General features: G+C 37.4%; 1 protein-coding gene across 2 annotated transcripts in view; it reads left to right on the forward strand.

The window, feature by feature from the left end:
- Positions 1 to 18,837, forward strand: part of SAMHD1 (SAM and HD domain containing deoxynucleoside triphosphate triphosphohydrolase 1) — a 62,796-nt gene that overhangs the window by 13,788 nt on the left and 30,171 nt on the right. For both annotated transcript variants that reach the window (XM_087445311.1, XM_004430428.3), the window contains exons 4-6: positions 3,835 to 3,995; positions 5,805 to 5,920; positions 7,413 to 7,483. In XM_087445311.1, coding sequence (XP_087301437.1) covers positions 3,835 to 3,995; positions 5,805 to 5,920; positions 7,413 to 7,483 — 348 coding nt within the window. The remainder of the gene's footprint in view (positions 1 to 3,834; positions 3,996 to 5,804; positions 5,921 to 7,412; positions 7,484 to 18,837) is intronic.

Raw genomic sequence — 18,837 nt, forward strand, 5'->3', positions numbered from 1 at the left:
TAGGATTGTTTCAGCCTGCTTGGCTAGTAACACAATAGGGGATCATATAGCCTGTAAAAGTGACAAGTAAGTGGGCCACGTGACTGTATAAGGAGTGGTTTATATTAAATAATACTGGAAGAATAAGAATAACACATTGTAAACAATGATGAAAACACTTTAATATCACATATACACACTAAGAGTTGTGAAGGGAATATGAAATAATATAACTAGAATTGCCAGCAACTCAATGCCCAACATTAGGAGAATGGTTTAAAAATTTTGGTTCATCAATGAAATGGAGCCCTTAAAATGATAATTGTTAAGATTTGTAAAAACACAAGAAGGTGTTTTTTTTTTTTTTTTTAAAGATTTTATTTATTCAGTTTTTTCCCCCCAAAGCCCCAGTAGATAGTTGTATGTCATAGGTTCACATCCTTCTAGTTGCTGTACGTGGGACTCGGCCTCACGTTGGACGGAGAAGTGGTGCCTCGGGGCGCTCCCGGGATCCGAACCCGGGCCGCCAGCATCAGAGCGCGCGCACTTAACCGCTAAGCCACGGAGCCGGCCCAAGAAGGTGTTTATGATGCATTTTGACATGAAAAGAAAGTATGTGTATGTGTATTATAATATTAAGTTAAAAATAATTTTCATTGAGTTCATTATTTTTTTTAATAATTTTATTTATTTATTTTTCCCCCAAAGCCCCAGTAGATAGTTGTATGTCATAGTTGCACATCCTTCTAGTTGCTGTATGTGGGACGCGGCCTCAGCATGGCCAGAGAAGCGGTGCGTCAGTGCACGCCTGGGATCCGAACCCAGGCTGCCAGCATCGGAGTGCACGCACTTAACCGCTAAGCCACGGGGCTGGCCCAAGTTCATTATTTTTTTAAAAAGTTGCTTAAATTTATTTTGTTTTAGCATAGTTAGGATGAAATAAATGTTTTAGAAACAGTTATTAAACTTGAAAAATTGACATGAAGACTTTTAGACCTTTAAAGGGAGTAAAAGTAGATTGTAGAATTTTTCTTTATAATTTTTAATAATAAAATGGATTCTCATTTGTTCGTGGTGGTTACATTGATCTTGTATAAGGGGGAAGGAATAGACCAGTATATGATTTTCATATATTTAAAGATTGTGAAACTTTTTCTTGTCTGATAAGGACATTCACAGGGTTGGATTATGACATTCATGATTCCTTCTATTCTTGAGATACTTGGACATCATTCTTGGTGTATTATTAGAGGTAACTAAAATTGATATAGTTTTAATAATCATAAAGTAGTTTTATACAGCAGGGTGAAAAAATTAATACTCACCAAACATCATTCATAAATCTAATCTTTGTGGGCCGGCCCCGTGGCTTAGCGGTTAAATGCGCGCCCTCCGCTGCTGGCGGCCTGGGTTCAGATCCCGGGCACGCACTGACGCACCGCTTCTCCGGCCATGCTGAGGCCGCATCCCACATACAGCAACTAGAAGGATGTGCAACTATGACATACAACTATCTACTGGGGCTTTGGGGGGAAAAAATAAATAAAATCTTAAAAAAAAAAAAATAAATCTAACCTTTGTTAATGTATATACGTATTGTTTAACAAAGTTGTAAATTCTAGTCATTACTTGACTCACATTGTCAGTACCCAACTTTTATTGAGCTATTTTTAAAGCAAACGACCTCCTTATCACCAACATGTTCAAATGTTGGACCAGCGGCCGGCCTGGTGGCATAGCAGTTAAGTTCACCTGCTCCGCTTTGGCCGCCCGGGGTTCACCGGTTTGGATCCTGGGCACGGACCTACACACCACTCATCAACCCACGCTGAGGCGGCGTCCCGCATAGAGCAACTAGAAGGATGTACAACTATGACATGCAACTATCTACTGGGGCTTTGGGGAGAAAAAAGGAGGAAGATTGGCAACAGATGTTAGCTCAGGGCCACTCTTCCTCAAAAAAAAAAAAAAAAGTTGGACCAGATGATCCCTTTAAGCTTCTTTACAGCATTGAGCTTCTGTAATTCATATTTTATATATTTCTGTGCCTGGACATGGTACACTTTAACTATAATAGCATGTTAACATATATTACTTTGCAATAGCGGTTCAACAGTAGTTCAAAACATTCGAGTTCCTACTGTGTGCCAGGCACTATGCTGTGTGATGAGTTCTGAGAATATGGCAGTAAATGAGACAGACAAGGAAGGTCCTTCACTTCCCAGAATTCCATACATTTTTAAGGAACTTCATGGAACAATCTGAAGCAGTTTGAAAATCATGGGTGAGATCATTTGTCAGGTTCCTTTTTTATTCTGTAGCCTTCTCTCTCTCTTTTTTTTTTGGTGAGGAAGATGGGCCCTGAGCCAACATCTGCCAATCCTCCTCTTTTTGCTGAGGAAGACTGGCCCTGGGCTGACATCCATGCCCATCTTCCTCCACTTTATATGGGACGCTGCCACAGCATGGCCTGACAAGCAGTGCATCAGTGCGTGCCCGGGATCCAAACCGGTGAACCCTGGGCCGCCGCAGCAGAGTGCGCGCACCCAACCGCTTGCGCCACGGGGCTGGCCACTGTAGCCGTCTCTTTAAAACGGGGTAATGGACAGTTAAGAAAGATGTATCTTTTTTAAAGAAACAGAGAGGCATTAAATCTTCACCCATATTTAAAGGCCCTGTTTAAGCTTAGAGTAATGAATAATTGTGAAATTTATCTTTACTAAGTGTAAGTATTTCTGAGTAACCTTAAGTACTATACAGTAGTCCCCCCATATCTGCGGGAAATACATTCCAAGACCCCCAGTGGATGCTGAAACTGAGGATAGTACCAAATCCTATATATACTATGTTTTTTCCTATACATACATTCCTATGATAAATTTTAATTTATAAATTGGGCACTGTAAGAGATTAACAACAATAACTAATAATAAAATAAAACAATTTTTTTTCTTTCCTTAAGTCAAGAACTTTCACCTTTTCACTTAAAGGAAGCACTTTACAGCTTCTCTTTGGCATATCTGAATTGCCAGCATCACTACTCTTGCACTTTGGGGCCATTATTAAGTAAAATAAGGGTTACTTTAACACAAGCCCTGTGATACCATGATAGTTGATCTGATGACCAAGACGGCTACTAAGTGAGTAGTGTATGGGTAGTGTACACAGCATGGATACGCTGGACAAAGGGGTGATTCACGTCCTGAGCAGTGCGGCACCAGATTTCATCAGCTACTCAGAATGTCGTGCAATTTAAAACTTATGAATTGTTTATTTCTGGAATTTTTCATTTAATATTTTTGAACTGCAGTTGACTATGGGTAACTGAAACCACGGCAACAGAAATCGCGGATAAGAAAGAACTACTGTAGAATTTTATCTTCCTGCTTACCATTTCTTATCTATATAGTAGAAGGGTTTCTTTCTTTTTTTTTTTTTTTTAAGGATTCTAATGATGGATACTATATAGGTACATTTAGAAAAAAATTTAAACACAATGCCTGTAGTAATATGGCTTATATGATCTGAATGAGTGTGTTTAACTTGAATACAAGACTAACTTATTAAAGGCTAATTAAATCATATACATAATAAAAAGATTGAAATCCTTAGCCTTCTGTTATTAGAATCCATTAGGAAGAAGTAAAATATACCCAGATCCAAAATACTTGATCTGTCTGGTAGTGATACCTAAATAAGGTAATGATATTAATGTCTTGTTATTTCACTTCGTATATTCTTACTTGGGAACAATTAAATAGCTTTGACTTTGCACTGTAGATAGGAATGGCTGCACAAAAATTTTAGATGGAGTTATGTATTGTTACTCATATTAATTTAAACATAATTTTCTAGGTAATTAATGATCCTATCCATGGCCACATTGAACTCCACCCTCTCCTCATCCGAATCATTGACACACCTCAATTTCAGCGGCTTCGATATATTAAACAGTTGGGAGGCGGTTACTATGTTTTTCCAGGAGCTTCACACAATCGATTTGAGCATAGTCTAGGGTAAGAAGGGTATTGGGTGGGTAACTTACAGTTATTAAGTACCTTCTCTGTCTCATGAAATGATTGTCTCATCTTATCTTTTAGAGAATAAATAGTTTTACACATGGTAATAGTATCCTTATTTTATTGATGAGAAAATTGAGGCTTAGATTTGCCTTGCTATATTTTATTTATTTTATGTGTTCTTGTAAGCCACCTCAGATCCTTCCTGGAGAGATAGTGAAAGTGTCTATTGACAGGTCATTTGGATTAAATATTAGCTTTTAAATAATATTTAAACACAAGTAACGTTGGTTACTGATATAGCTAACTTTGTAAGTTTGATTATTTAATTTTCTTGTAGTCTCTAGTTAGTCGTCTACAGAACTGCCCTTTGAAACCAGATCATTTTCTTACCTATCAGGAAATCTGTAAATCAGAAAAGCATTCACAAGCTTAGAGAAGGTGGCGCCTCTATTACCTACAACAAAGTTGAGACTTTGGTCTGCTTTTCCATTATAAAATGTACAGCCAGGAGACATGGGCCAGGAAGAACTGGACAGTTTTCTAGATTTTCATGAAGTACTCACTCGGTTTCTGGTTGTTTTGAAGCATTTTTAATTAGCCAGAACATATGTGTCTACTCAAATGTTCATTCATTCATCAAAAAATATTTACTGAAAACTTACCAAGTCCTACCAAACCATCAAGAGAGCAATTGGCTCTATCCTCGTGGAGTTCAGAGTTTAGGGGAGAAGAAAGATATTATATTCATTCAGGAATTACGTTCAGGGGAAAGTGCTAAAAATACATTTAACTTTTGTTGGGCATTTTATCTTCAATCTGTGTTGTAAACATTATAAAGCCAGAAGTCTTGCTTTTTTATAAAAACTGTATTAAAATACACAGAATATAAAATTTACCATCTTAGTCATCTTTAAGTGAACCGTTCAATAGTGTTAAATATATCCACATTATTTTGCAACCAAGCTCCAGAACTTTTTCATCTTACAAAACTGAAACTCTGTACCATTAAATGACAGTTCCCTATTCCCATCTGCCACCAGCCCCTGGTAACCACCATTCTACTTTCTGTTTCTGTGAATTTGACTACTCGAGCTACCAGATATAAGTGATATCATACGTATTTGTCTTTTTGTAACTGGCTTATTTCACTTACCATCATTTTCTCAAGGTTTATGTGTCAGAATTTCGTTTCTTTCTAAGGCTGAATAATATTCTATTGTATGTATATGTCACATTTTGTTTATCCCTTCATTTGTCGGTGGACACTTGGATTGCTTCCACCTCTTTGGCTATTGTGAATAGTGCTGCTATGAACATGGGTGTACAAATATCTCTTCGAGACCCTGCTTTCAATTGATTTGGGTATATACACAGAAGTGGAGTTACTAGATCATATGGTAATTCTATTTTGAGTTTTTTGAGGAACCTCCATACTGTTTTCCATAGTGGGTATACCATCATACATTCCCACTCACAGTATACAAAGGTTCCAATTTCTCCACATCCTGGCCAACATTTGTTATTTTTTTGTTTTTGGGGGGGATAATAGCCATCCTAATGGGTCTGAAGTGGTGTCTCACTGTGGTTTTGATTTTGCATTTCCCTAATCATTAGTGATACTGAGCCAAGAGGTCCTGCTTTTGGGATTCTGTTTGTGTGTTCCTGCCTACTTCTGAAACAGACTCTTCTGTTAAATTGCCCTAGAGATATATATAGCATCTGATAAACACATTAAAGTTCTTGAGGACCAAAAGTATTACTCATCTTTCAAACGGAAGCGTGACTTTTCTTTTTGCTCTGCAGTGTGGGGTATCTAGCAGGATGTCTGGTTCGCGCATTACGTGAGAAACAACCAGAGCTGCAGATAAGTGAACGAGATATGCTCTGCGTTCAGATTGCTGGGCTTTGTCATGATCTTGGTAAGGTGTACAAAGAGTCAGAGCTGTTATGTAAAACCGTAACGTTACCTCTCTTTTAAGTTAAAAAATCCAACTAACCCAGAGAAGTATGAAAGTTGTGTTTTAATTCTTCAGTTAACATTAATATTAATGTGCCATTGCTTCTTCCTAGAATGATTCATAAGCCCAAAGCATTGTTATTTTCTTTTTTTGTAGTCTTTCAGTGAATTTCCCATGTTAAACATCTTTGCTACAAGTTATGTGAAAAGACTTACTGTTAGTGAGGTTTTGAGTCCTGTGTTTAGGATGATGTAAATTTGATCTTTCTTTTGTCCTTCTTGTTGAATAAAATTGCTGTTTTTCTTTCAGTTATTTTGTCAAATCCATTCTTCTCGTACCTAGAGTACATAATCTAGCAGATTAACAACAGACTTAGAGAACTCCTTTTCTTCCCTGACCTGTGTGAGGTCTCGGGCCACTTAAATTCAAAGAGAAGAATAACATCCTTTGCCTTTGACAAAGAAAGAGAAAAGAGACTGTCGTCTTTTGTCACAGGAGTTTTTACCCCTATCCTTGTAGTGTATTTGGAGTACCTGTTGGAGGATCCTGAGAGTCTGTGTGTGTCCTCAGAGCAGGGAAAGCGAGGTGTCTGTTTCAATAGCAGATACTTAAAGGGACAGGGCACTCTCTCCAACATGTCCCCTTGGAGATTTCAGTAGGACTAATACCACATCCCAGGTAACAGATTTTTGGTTTGAGAGGGAATCATTGGGAAACCTTTGCCAGTCTCCAGGAGTCTGCACACTGCAGTAATGAGCCTGTATGTACAGACTGCGACATGCAGAAAGGCCCAGGGCTGGTTCAGGTGGGCTTCCTCTCCAACCAGGTAACTCACTTCTACAGAAATTCTGATAATTCCAGAGTTGTGCCTCAACAAAGTTCATATTACTAAGTGTTGTGGAACGTTAAAATCACTTACGAATAAGAAACTAGTGATATCCACTTTTGATTGCTCGTATCATCCGTAAAAACCCAAGATACAGCCCCATATGTGTATATTTATTATAAAATATATTATGTACATTATAAAATTTACATAAAAATAGATGATTTTAAAGGATGAGTAATAAAGTTCTAATATTTTCTTCCTGTACCCCTGTGGATTGTCTTAAAACTGCTGTTCTAATACAAATATTCAGTTTGAAGATGCCAAAAGTTTTTGTCATTAACATCCGTTGTAGTTATACAAAACTGTCCTTCCATCAGAATTATATAAGCTCTGGTGACTCAGAGACCCCTGTATGGAGAGCTTACTTTTTTTTCTATATGATTCTGCTTCCTGTTCTCTTGTTTTAGAAAATAAGAAGGAAGGATTTGTCCCTTTTTGTGATGTATTTATAGATTATTAATTTCTGTTGATATTCAAGTTCAACTAAAAAGATTAAAAATATAGATTCACTTTTTAGCAATTTATAAACATTTTTCTTGTTCTAAGGCTGCTTTTGTTTTTAAGGTCATGGGCCATTTTCTCATATGTTTGATGGAAGATTTATTCCACTGGCTCGCCCAGATGTGAAATGGACGGTAAGTATTCATATATTTAATAGTCAATAAAGTAAAGACTGTTTAAGTAGCCACTGCTGTGTTATAGTATACTTCCCCATTACAGTTTTCAGAATGCTTTCATATATTTTTTTTTTCATTTGATCCTCACAGTAATCTGTAAGGAAGGAATCATCTCCATTTTTACAAGTATAAAAGAACTTGAAGCTCACAGAGGTATATTGATGCAACAAAGATCACAAAGCTGTTAAATGGTAGAGCCAGCACTAGAAAGTCAGGTTTTCTAACTGTTAATTAAATGCTCTTTCTACTCTATCATACTCCTGTAAAATAAAAGGCCACTCCAGTTTTGACTCATTCTGTATGACCATGAAGTAATTGATACCAGCCAAATTTTATCATATATATTAAATGAACCATTTTGTAATTAGAGATTTGCAGGTGGCCAGCCCATATTTTTGGAATCAATTTTTGAGAAGTAAAGTTAGGTTGGCTCCTATTTTTTGCCACACTGTATTTCTGGAACCTGGGGTAGAAAAGGATAGCAATATGTATTGAATACTTCTTACATGTCAACCACTGTTTTCTCTCTCTCTTTCTTTTTTTTTTTTTTTTGGTGAGGAGATCAGCCCTGTGCTAACATCCGCCAATCTTCCTCTTTTTTTGCTGAGGAAGACTGGCCCTGGGCTAACATCCGTGCCCATCTTCCTCCACTTTATGTGGGACACCGCCACAGCATGGCTTGCCAAGCAGTGCGTTGGTGCGCGCCTGGGATCCAAACCAGCGAACCCTGGGCAGCCGCAGCGGAGCACGTGCATTTAACTGCTTGCACCACTGGGTCGGCCCCTCTTTCTTTTTTTTTAAAGGTATAATTCACATACAGTAAGTTGTACAGATCTTAAGTGTACAGTTCAGTGAGTTTTAACAAGTGTATACATCCATGTAAGCACTACCCAAGTCAGGATGTAGAATGTTTTCATCTTCCTGGAAAATTCCTTTGTGCCCCTTTTGAGTCAATTCCTACTCCTCCCCTTACCCTCACCTTCTGGTTTTTATAACCAGATTAGTTTTGCCTGTTTTTAGACTTGATATTAGTATAATCATATAGTAGGTACTCTTTTGTGTCTTGCTTTCTTCACTCAACGTAATGACTAAGATTCGGTCGTGTTGCATGCATTGGTAGTTGATCCCTTTTGATTGCTGAGGTAGTATTTCATTGTATGAATAAGTCACAATTTGTCTATCCTTTCTTCTTTTGATAGAATTAGGGTTGTTTTCAGTTTTTGGCTGTTAGCAATAAGGTTGCTATGGACATTATTATACATGCTTTTTGTGGAAAATGTTTTCATTTCTCTTACTTAGGTAAATACCTAGGAGTAGAATTTCTGGATCGTAAAGTAGATGCATGTTTAACTTTATAAGAAACTACCAGAGCTTTCCAATGTGGTTGCACCATTTCACACTCCACCAGCAATGTATGAGAGTTCTTGTTGTTCCACAGCCTCACCAACATTTATTTTTTTAGATTAGCCCTTCTAATGAGTGTGAAATGGTATCTCGTGGTTTAATTTGCATTCTCTGATGTAGGTTAAGTGCCATTTCCTGTACTTTGTACTTTGTCACTGATAAATCTTTTGTGAAAAGTTCTTTCAACGTTTTACCCATTTTAAAAATTTGACTGTTTGCCTTTTTGTTATTGATTTGAGGAATTCTTTGTATTATAAGATATACATGTTGTGAATATTTTTTCCCCAGTCTCTGACTTGCCAATTCATTTTTTTAATGATGCCTTTTGAGAAACAGAAATTTTAAATTTTAATGAAGTGTCTGGTTCTTTGACCCAGTAAGATGGATAGTTTCTCTCCAGTTTTGCTGCCTTGGGGCCTGCCCTCTGGCTAAAAGCCATAACAGAGCTGGAATGTTTGCCCAATGCCTCTCTCTTTCAGGTGTTGACTTCCCTGTTAACATCTGCCGGCTGTTGGTCCAACTCCCGAGCCTTCAGGGAGTCGTCCTGAGTTTCCAGTTGTTTTCTCCAGCAGAGTTGATCAAAATAGGATCTACTCAGCCATTCCCAAGTCTTTTTGTTTAAATATTTTGCCTTTCATATTTAAGTCTTTAAGTCATGTGGAATTTATTTTTGTGCATGTGTATGGTAGAAATCTAATTTTTTTAAATATGAATAATTGTTTATTGAATAGCTCGTCATTTCCCTGTTGATCTATAATACTAACCCCAACATTTATTAACTTTCCATATATGATAATTCTTTCTGGATTTTGTTCTATTCCACACTTTCTTCATTATTATTACTTTACAATAAGTCTTCATAGGGCTGGCCCCGTGGCTTGGCGGTTGGGTGCGGGCGCTCCACTACTGGCGGCCTGGGTTTGGATCCCGGGCGCACGCCATGCACTGCTTCTCCGGCCATGCTGAGGCCGCGTCCCACATACAGCAACTAGAAGGATGTGCAGCTATGACATACAACTATCTACTGGGGCTTTGGTGGAAAAATAAATAAATTTAAAAAAAATTAAAAAAAAACAATGTCTTGGTAGTTGGTAGGACAGCTATTCACACCTTGTTCTTTTATTGAATACCTCTGGCCCTTTGCTCTTTTTTTTTTAACTTTTTTTTTTGAGGAAGATCAGCCCTGAGCTAACATCTGTGCTAATCCTCCTCTTTTTGCTGAGGAAGACCGGCCCTGAGCTAACATCTATTGCCAATCCTCCTCCTTTTTTTTCCCCAAAGCCCCAGTAGATAGTTGTATGTCATAGTTGCACATCCTTCTAGTTGCTGTATGTGGGACGCGGCCTCAGCATGGCCAGAGAAGCGGTGCCTCAGTGCAAGCCCGGGATCTGAACCCGGGCCGCCAGTAGCAGAGTGCGCGCACTTAACCACTAAGCCACAGGGCCGGCCCTGCTCTTCTATTATAAATTTTATAATTCTCTTCGTATGGGCCTTATACATCTTTTGTTATATTTACTCCTAAGTTGCTTATAATTTTAGTTGTTACTATCTGTGCTATCTTTGTGGAACTTAAATTTTTCTGTATATATGTATTTTTTTCTGAACCATTTGAAAGTCACTTGTGGACATACCCCTTTATTCCTAAATATTTCAGTATTTCCTAAAAACAAGAACATTCTCTTACATAACCTCAGTACAATTATCAAAATCAGGAAATTAATATTGATGAAGTACTATTATATAATTTACAGACTTTCTTTCAAATTTTGCCAATTGTCCGTATAGAAAAAGGGGGGAAAAACCTTTCTTTTCCTGATCCTTACATACATTGCACTTAGTTGTCCTTTCTCTTTAGTCTCTTTTGATCTGTTGGAACAGTTCTCCAGTCTTTGTCTTTCACGACCTTGTCCTTTTCTGAAGAGTGCAGGTGAGTTATTTTGTGGAATGTTCCTCAGTTTAAGTTTCAGTTTGTCTGATATTTCCACATAGTGTTCAGACTATGCATTTTTGGCAGAATGCCACTGTAGGGAAGGAAGAACTATTCCTCTACCCTCTAGGTCCTTCTGGCTAGTCTAAGAATTAAATTGACATGAGACAGAATAACAGGAGAAAATCAAACAAAGTTTAATAATATGTACACACAGGAGAATCCCAGGAAAACTGAGTAACTCGCCAGAATGGCCAGAGCCACCACCTTAAATACCATCTTCAGCTAAAGACAAACGAGGATTTTGGGGATAGTGGTTTGGGACTTCAAAGGGGAGGAAGGCAATTTACATGGAGATGGAAAAGCAAATGTTTGATACACAAATGTTTGCTGGGCCATCTATGACAATGTGACTGGAGAGAGAACTTTGATAATAATGGGCTTAGCAAGGATCCTCCTGTCTACCACACCTGGCTTATATTATGCTATAGTTATCTTATGGCATTAGCTCCTTCCTGGAACATGCTTTCTATCTTACATTCTTTTAGGCAGTTAGGGGGCAGGTCAAAGTTTCTTTCAGAGTCTTTTATCCTTAAAAATAATCAAGCCAGGGGCCAGCCCCGTGGCATAGTGGTTAAGTGCGCGCGCTCTGCTGCTGGCAGCCCGGGTTCAGATCCCGGGCGTGCACTGATGCACCGCTTGTCAGGCCATGCTGTGGCGGTGTCCCATATAAAGTAGAGGAAGATGGGCACAGATGTTAGCCCAGGGCCAGTCTTCCTCAGCAAAAAAAGGAGGATTGGCATGGATGTTAGCTCAGAGCTGATCTTCCCCCCCCACACACAAAAAATAATAATAATCAAGCCAAAGAGACACCTTTTGGGGTGGGCAATTCTGATCCCCCACAGTCCTGCCTTTGAAACTTGAAGAAGTTTCACAGTCCAGAAGCTGAGTTGGTAGATTGTTCCATCTCACTGAACACATCTCTTACTCCTGATAATAGATCAGTCCAGTTAAATTCATTTTAGAAGCCGGTGGTGCAGGTGGGCTCCCAGTGTTAGACCTGTATTATGTAAGCAAGCAATCAGGTATTTAATAAGAAGCATTTCTATGGAAACAAAAAGAAAAACAAGGTTAATGGTTGGAGCAAATTATAAACCAGTTTCTGAGTCCAGGGGACAGCCAGTCAAGACGATTTCTAAATGTTGGGGCCGAAGCATCTTTTGCTGTTTGAAATGTCTGTGATGATGTCGTCAGGTGTTCAGGTATCTTTTGAGTGGCTTACACAGCAACAGGCGTGCTATCGTGGTGATCTCTCTGAAGTTCACATCAAGCTCTCCAGCTTCAGTTTGCAGGGCTTCAGCAACAAGGGTGGTTTCAGTTCTCAGTGATTCCAAAGGAAAATGATGGGGAAAAAATTGAAAATGTTAGTTTGGAGAGTTATAGCCAGATATTTCAGGAGACTAGAAGAATTCAGGATCCAGTCCAGTTTACAGGTAGAAAACAAAAACCTTAAAGACAATTAACAGAACTAGATTCTAATATCTACCATTGTGTATTATAGTTTCTACTGAAACATAATTTTTCTCTCTAAAATCACCCTCATTTTTACCAAAGATAGCCAAATTAAGACTCATTCATTTGTAAAATAAGTCTAGTTTCAATAAACTTGGCGCAATTATTTATGTAAGTACAGCAAGAATAGCAATTGATCATATAGACTCTTTACTGGAACTTTTTATAAAGAATCTCTGGTTGAACTTTAAAGGCCTCTCAAGGCCAGGAAAACCAAGCCGGGACTTATCATCAGACTCTGCCTGCCATACCTATAGATTTGGGTGAATTCCTTCTTGAGGTCCCCAAAATATCCTGAGGTTCTTTACACCTGCCAGGGAAGTGACCTTATTTACTCACCTGGTAAGGTTGCTGGGAACCCTGTAAGAGCAATGTAGCAGGCCAATATTTCCAAGTGGCTTTATTTGTTTTATAAAGTCAATCTTTGTCCCTTAGCTTTCTTGTCATATCTGAGTCTGCGTGTTTTTTTCAAATATGATGTTCCAGTCAAAGCCTTGGTAACAACCAATATTTCCAATTGTGTCCTCTTATAAGGAGAACAGATTCTTACTGAACTTGTGCAAATAACTATATTGCCATGAAAATAACAATACTCACTAAGAGTTTCCAAATTCTGGAGGGATCAGGGAGGGAGAGAAAGATAAATCCTTCAATTCTGGTTACAAAAGTATAATTTACCAAACTGCTGTAAGTCATAGTTAGCTTAAGAGAAAAGAGAAAAAGTTTTCGCTAAATCTGGAAAAACAGAACATTAAAAAAAATCATATTTCAAATGAAAAGTCATAAAAATTATAATCATCCTCATCAGTTCAAAATCCTGTGTAATCAACTCTTGATCTTAAGCTTCTGTTAACAGTTTCATGAAGTCATCAGTTTCTCCATCAGAGTTCTGTAATTTTTTTACCTAGCTCAGTTTTATGATCTGAAAGTTTGTCGGAAACCTGTATTCTAGAGCAAGTGTCAGAGTCCTTTCCATGAATCCTTCTGAAAATGAAACATATTTGCAAAACCATCAGAATAAAACAATAAGTGTTTGTAAATTACAAAAGACTTGAAAATGGCAATTGACAAAGAAATTTGGTTATTTTTGTGACGTATAACACTTTAAGATAATAACTAGAATTATGACTGACAACCAGGACAGATCAGAATTTTAGGAATCTTACATAATTTTTTAAACGCTTATATCAATAACATTTACCTACACAATATCATAGGTCCATATGAAACAATGCTTACTTATCCATCTAACCATGGTGACAATTAAAAGATTTTCAGGCAAATGCAGAAAATTAAATAGCTATAAGGAAAACGTTAGGGGCTGGCACAGTGGCGTGGTGGTTAAGCTCACACTTTTTGCTTCGGCGGCCCGGGGTTTTCAGGTTCGGATCCTGGGCACAGACCTACGCACTGCTCATGAAGCCATGCTCTGGCAGGCATCCCACATATAAAGTAGAGGAAGATGGGCATGGATGTTAGCCCAGGGCCAATCTTCCTCAGCAAAAAGAGGAGTTGGCAACAGATGTTGGCTCAGGGCTACTCTTCCTCACCAAAAAAAAAAAAAAAGAAAGAAAGGAAAACCTTAGTGCCTATGATTAAAGACCTGATAAAAACAATACAGGAAATTTATTTTGATAAAACATAAAAATCCCTACCCTTGTGGTAGACTACTCAAAGGAAAAAAAAGCTTTCATAATCGCTTTATCGAAAACCGACTAAAAGTTAAGAAAATTATCCTTTTAAGAGAGGGAAAAACCAGGCTGCTCCCGTGGCATAGTGGTTATGTTTGGCATGCTTTGCTTCAGCAGCCCGAGTTCGCAGGTTCAGATCCTGGGTGTGGACCCACACCACTCATCAGCCATGCTGTGGCGGTGACCCACATATAAAGTAGAGGAAGATTGGCATAGATGTTAGCTTAGGGCTAATCTTCCTCAAACAAAAAAAAAAAAAAGGAAGATTGGCAATGGATGTTAGCTCAGGTCGAATCTTCCTCAGCAAGAAAGAGAGAGGGAGAAAACCAAATTCTGATTTTGTAGCAGCTTACTTTTGACATTAAAACTCATTTACTTAATTAGATTTACTTCAGTCTTAGCCAACTTGACCATGCATAACTCTTTTCGCAACAATTTTTCTTCCATAAGCCTTCTATAACCTTTTTAACAAACAAAAATATCTTTCTTATTCCTGCCTTACTGAAAACATACATTTTACTTTCCTTGAATACAAAGATGTTTTCCTTATTAATTTTTAGTAGCTTTAATCACATATATTAATTAGAATTTTTAACCCTTAGAAACCTTAATTTTTTAGTGAAAAGTAAAAAGTAAAAAGTAAAAAAAAGTAAAAAGTAAAAAAAGTAAAAAAAAAAAGTAAAAAATAAAAAAAAAACAATCTAACAATGCACCTAAAGGAACTGGAAAAAGAAGAACAAACCAAGCCCAAAGTCAGTAGAAGAAAGGAAATAATAAAAATCAGAACAGAAATAAATGAAATAGAGACCAACAAAACAATAGAAAAAATTAATAAAACCAAGAGCTGGTTCTTTGAAAAGATCAACAAAATTGACAAACCTTTAGCTAGACTCACCAAGAAAAAAAGAGAGAAGGCACAAATAAGTAAAATCAGAAATGAAAGAGGAGAGGTTACAACAGATACCTCAGAAATACAAAAGATTATAAGAGAATACTATGAAAAGCTATATGCCAACCAATTCGACAATCTGGAAGAAATGGATAAATTCTTAGAATCATACAACCTTCCAAAACTGGATCAAGAAGAAGTAGAGAATTTGAATAGACCAATCACCAGTAAGGAGATCAAAACAGTAATCAAAAACCTCCCCAAAAATAAAAGTCCAGGACCAGACGGCTTCCCTGGTGAATTCTACCAAACATTCAAAGAAGACTTAATACCTATCCTTCTCAAACTCTTCCAAAAAATTGAGGAGGGGGGGAAGCTCCCTAACTCATTCTCTGAAGTTGACATTACCCTGATACCAAAACCAGACAAGGACAACACAAAAAAGAAAATTACAGGCCAATATCACTGATGAACATCGATCTGAAAATCCTCAACAAAATACTAGCAAATCGCATACAACAATACGTTAAAAGATTATACACCATGATCAAGTGGGATTTATTCCAGGTATGCAGGGATGGTTTAACATTCGCAAATCAATCAACGTAATACACCACATTAATAAAATGAAGAACAAAAATCACATGATCATCTCAATAGATGCAGAGAAAGCATTTGACAAGATACAGCATCCATTTATGATAAAAACTCTGAATAAAATGGGTATAGAAGGAAAGTACCTCAACATAATAAAGACCATATATGAGAAACCCACAGCTAATATCATCCTCAATGGTGAAAAACTGAAAGCTATCCCTCTAAGCACAGGAACCAGACAAGGATGCCCACTGTCACCACTCCTATTTAACATAGTATTGGAAGTCCTAGCCAGAGCAATCAGGCAAGAGAAAGAAATAAAAGGGATCCAAATTGGAAAGGAAGAAGTGAAACTGTCACTATTTGCAGATGACATGATTTTATATATAGAAAACCCTAAAGAATCCACCAGAAAACTTTTAGAAGTAATAAACGAATATGGTAAAGTTGCAGGATACAAAATCAACATACAAAAATCAGTTGCATTTCTGTACACTAACAACGAAGTAGCAGAAAGAGAAATTAAGAATACCATCCCATTTACAATTGCAACAAAAAGAATAAAATACCTAGGAATAAACTTAACCAAAGAGGTGAAAGATCTGTACACCGAAAACTATAAAACATTTCTGAAAGAAATTGAAGAAGACACAAAGAAATGGAAAGATATTCCATGCTCTTGGATTGGAAGAATTAACATAGTTAAGATGTCCATACTTCCTAAAGCCATCTATAGATTCAATGCAATCCCTATCAAAGTTCCAACAACACTTTTCACAGAAATAGAACAAAGAATCCTAAAATTTATATGGAACAACAAAAGACCCCGAATAGCTAAAGGAATCCTGAGAAAAAAGAACAAAGCCGGAGGTATCACACTCCCTGATTTCAAAATATACTACAAAGCTATAGTAACCAAAACAGCATGGTACTGGCACAGAAACAGACACACAGATCAATGGAATAGAATCGAAAGCCCAGAAATAAACCCACACGTCTATGGACAGCTAATCTTTGACAAAAAAGCCAAGAACATACAATGGGGAAAAGAAAGTCTCTTCAACAAATGGTGTTGGGAAAACTGGATAGCCACATGCAAAAAAATGAAAGTAGACCCTTACCTTACACCATGCACAAAAATTAACTCCAAATGGATTAAAGACTTGAATGTAAGACCTGAAACTATGAAACTTCTAGAAGAAAACATAGGCAGTACGCTCTTCCACATCGGTCTTAGCAACATCTTTTCAAACACCACATCTGACCGGGCAAGAGAAACAATAGAAAAAATAAACAAATGGGACTACATCAAACTAAAAAGCTTCTGCACAGCAAAGGAAACCATCAACAAAACGAAAAGACAACCTAACAATTGGGAGAAGATATTTGCAAACCATACATCTGATAAGGGTTTAATTTCCACAACATATAAAGAACTCATGCATCTCAACAACAACAAAACTACCAACCCAATTAAAAAATGGGCAAAAGACCTGAACAGACATTTCTCCAAAGAAGATATACAGATGGCCAACAGACACATGAAAAGATGTTCAAAATCACTAACTATCAGGGAAATGCAAATCAAAACTACAATGAGATATCACCTCACGCCTGTCAGAATGGCTATAATTAACCATACAGGAAACAACATGTGTTGGAGAGGATGTGGAGAGAAGGGAACTCTCATACACTGCTGGTGGGAGTGCAAACTGGTGCAGCCACTATGGAAAACAGTATGGAGATTCCTCAAAAAATCAAGGATAGAACTACCATATGATCCAGCTATTCCACTGTTGGGTATTTATCCAAAGAACTTGAAAACACCAATTTGCAAAGGTACATGCACCCCTGTGTTCATTGCAGCCTTATTCACAATAGCCAAGACTTGGAAGCAACCTAAGTGCCCATCAAGGGACGAATGGATAAAGAAGCTGTGGTATATATACACAATGGAATACTACTCAGCCATAAGAAATGATGAAATCCAGCCATTTGTGACAACATGGATGGACATTGAGGGTATAATGCCAAGTGAAATAAGTCAGAGGGAGAAGGTCAAATACCGTATGATTTCCTTCATTAAGTAGTAGATAATAACAACAATAAACAAACACATAGGGACAGAGATTGGATTGGTGGTTACCAGAGGGGAAGGGGGGAGGGAGGAGGGTGAAAGGGATAATTCGGTATATGTGTGTGGTGATGGGTTGTAATTAGTATTTTGGTGGTGAACATGATGTAATCTATGCAGAAATAGAAGTACAATGATGTACACCTGAAACTTTTACAATGTTATAAACCAATGTTACTGCAATAAACAAAAAATAAAAAAAAATAAAAAGTAAGCTATTATGAACTGTCTTTTACATTAACATTTTGTGGCTTGGCAAATTTATAAATACTTTTTATAATTTCTGGAAACATGTTACTTTATAGTACAATCATTTAATAAAATACAAGACATGTTTACTAATAGACTGAAACATCTTTTGGTTTCTCTGTAATGAGAAGCCAAAAGTAGATAAACCTATATTTAGTAATTAACATCTAATATATTATCTTATTTGGAAATGATCTAGATACTCAATGGATTTTTATCTTTTAAATTAACCTAGCAGGGGCCGGCCCCGTGGCTTAGCGGTTAAGTGCACGTGCTCCGCTACTGGCGGCCCAGGTTTGGATCCCGGGCACGCACAGATGCACTGCTTGTCCGGCCATGTTGAGGCCACGTCCCACATACAGCAACTAGAAGGATGTGCAACTGTGACCTACAACTATCTACTGGGGCTTTGGGGAAAAAAGGAGGAGGATTGGCAATAGATGTTAGCTCAGAGCCAGTCTTCCTCAGCAAAAAGAGGAGGATTAGATGGATGTTAGCTCAGGGCTGATCTTCCTCACACAAAAAAAAATAAAATAAAATAAAAAAATAAATAAATTAACCTAGCAAAACATCAAAGTTTCAAGTTACCAAAGAGATTTTGGAAGTTATTTTAAACATGCATGCCATAAAATATAATTATTGCTAAAAGTTTATCTATAAACTTTTATCGCACTTACATCTAAATCATTTTTTTTGCTCTCAACAGTTATGTTTAGATTACCCATGAAAACTTCATGAGACATTAGACAAAATTAACTATCATTTTAAGTTATTATTTTGCTGACAAATCTGTAACAGGGATAATATGAGATTATTTGACTAGTAAACCCAGGCTGCCTGTCTGCATCA

This window comes from Ceratotherium simum, chromosome 21, assembly GCF_057802395.1.
Source record: "Ceratotherium simum simum isolate JZ-2026a chromosome 21, ASM5780239v1, whole genome shotgun sequence".
Lineage (NCBI taxonomy): Eukaryota > Metazoa > Chordata > Mammalia > Perissodactyla > Rhinocerotidae > Ceratotherium > Ceratotherium simum.